Below are 2,237 nucleotides of genomic sequence, written 5' to 3'. Positions count from 1 at the left end.
AAAAAAAAAAGAAACACAAACTGTTTTATCTATTCTCTTTCTCCAATAGGATGAAAAAACATAACTAAATAATATATATTTTTCCATATTTATCCTAAAGTTAAAAAACACAAATTGTTGGCCAGGTGTGGTGGCTCATGCCTGTAATCTCAGCACTTCGGGAGGCTGAGGCAGGTGGATCACAAGGTCAGGAGTTCACTGACCAACATGGTGAAACTCCGTCTCTACTAAAAATACAAAAATTAGCCAGGCTTGGTGGTGCACGCCTGTAATCCCAGCTACTCAGGAGGCTGAGGCAAGATAATCACTTGAACCCGGGAGGCAGAGTTTCAGTGAGCCTACATCACACCACTGCACTCCAGCCTGGGAGACAGAGCAAGACCATCTAAAAAAAAACCACACACAAAAATTGTGCCATTGCACTCTGGCCTGGGCGACAGATCTGAGACTCTGTATCAACAACAATTAAAAAAGCACAAACAAATATTCAATTGAAATTACCTGCTGGTAATGAGGGAAATTTTTCAGAGCCTTGAAAAGTAGACAGGTGACCTCTGACAACAGGCGAACAGGCATTCCCTTGGCCAGGCCCTGGCGTGTTAGGTTGAGAGCGCAAGCACTAGCTGTGAATTGCACTGGCAAATCCAACGGGTGATTCCTCATTCCTACAGCCACAAGCTGAAGATCAACTTGTTTTTAGTACATATGATGCCACTAACGTTCTTTATGCTGTCTTGTGCATGTTTTGGTTGGCAGAAATCTTCATTTATTGGGACAGGAACAGATTTTCCCTATCCTAAGCATTTATTCTTTAGAACATCAAAGCATTACAGCAAAGCCTTCTAATCCAAATGGAGTCACTAACTATCTGTGTGCCTTTAGCCAAGTCACTTCTTTTCTCTGGACCTCTATTTCTTCGTCTGTGAAATTAACTTCAGAATCATTTATTGAACCTCACTTCATACAAGCTACTGTGACAGGCTCTACAGGGACACAAACATAAGTCACATCTGCTCAATAGCATAAAGGCTTCTGAGAGAAATAACATTGAGAAATGCCAAAAATATAAAATAAAATTGAAGGTAAGCGCCATAAAAGACACATTATTGAAGTGATGTCTGAGGTAGTTACGGAGAGAGTGGTCATTTCTGGTAGAGAATCGAAAGAACTCATTGAGAAAGCACATTTAGCAGAGTCTCAGATAGGACTTATACAGTAGGAGGTAAATGTGGAGGTAGAATGGACAGGGTATTCCTAGGTGAAAGAAGTGTGATACAGAAAAACACAAAGTGGAGAAAAGGATGGGATAAATCCACCAAAAGAGGAGAAGAATTTGAAAAACGCTAAAAACATTAAGTAGCCTGTGGAAGACCTAGAACACAAATGTAAAATGAGGGCACTGTTTCCAAGCTTAGACCCACCTGCTCTGCCATTCAGGGACAGTGTGATCTATTTCCTCTATCAAATAGGAATAAACATCTCAGAGATTAATCTACTGATAACGCACAAACCATGATTTTAAGAGACGAGAGCTCCTCACTTTGATAGCTGCATGAACCTGTGAAACCTAGACAGACCTGGCATATACTTCTGCTATGGAAAATGACTTTGTATATTGCTAGACTGATTTTTCAGTTTCATTTGATTGCTGTCATCTGCAATTTAGAAATCCAGAAACCAAAAGAAATGTGATTTTCAAAAAAAATTAAAGAATCTTAGTATGAAAAGAAATTTTAGCCTGGGCAGTATAGTAAGACGTCACCTTTATGGGAAAAAAAAAAAAAAGGCGGCCAGGCATGGTGGGGCACGCCTGTAGTCCCAGCTACTCAGAAGGCTGAGGCAGGAGGATCGCTTGAGCCCAGGAGGTCAAAGCTGCAGTTAGCTGAGATCATATCATGCTACTGCATTCCAGCCTGGACAACAGAGCAAGACCCTGTCTCAAACAACAAAACAAACAAACAAAAACAGAATAACACCTAATTCAATCTCTTCCTTACACATAGGAAAAAAGGTCCAGAATCTTTTTTTTATTTTTTTGAGACGGGCTCTCACTTTATTACCCAGGCTGGAGTGTGGTGGCGCCATCATAGCTTACTGCAGCAGCCTCAAAATCCTGGGCTCATGTAGTCCTCCAACCTTTGTCACTCAATTAGGGGGGACTATAGGCATGTACCACCATGCATAGCTAACTTTTTTTTTTTTTTTTTGAGATAGAGTCTCGCTCTGTTGCCCATGCT

General features: G+C 40.9%; 1 protein-coding gene across 1 annotated transcript in view; it reads right to left on the bottom strand.

Moving 5' to 3' along the window:
* The window catches only part of ZYG11A (zyg-11 family member A, cell cycle regulator), a gene marked incomplete at its 5' end in the record, with an annotated part of 45,381 nt that overhangs the window by 36,198 nt on the left and 6,946 nt on the right, over positions 1–2,237 (bottom strand). The window contains 1 exon segment of the mRNA XM_017504363.2: positions 502–678. Coding sequence (XP_017359852.2) covers positions 502–678 — 177 coding nt within the window.

Source organism: Cebus imitator, unplaced genomic scaffold (assembly GCF_001604975.1).
Source record: "Cebus imitator isolate Cc_AM_T3 unplaced genomic scaffold, Cebus_imitator-1.0 Scaffold322, whole genome shotgun sequence".
Lineage (NCBI taxonomy): Eukaryota > Metazoa > Chordata > Mammalia > Primates > Cebidae > Cebus > Cebus imitator.
The sequence above is the reverse complement of the archived record's forward strand: the minus strand, read 5'-3'. Positions and strand labels throughout refer to the sequence as shown.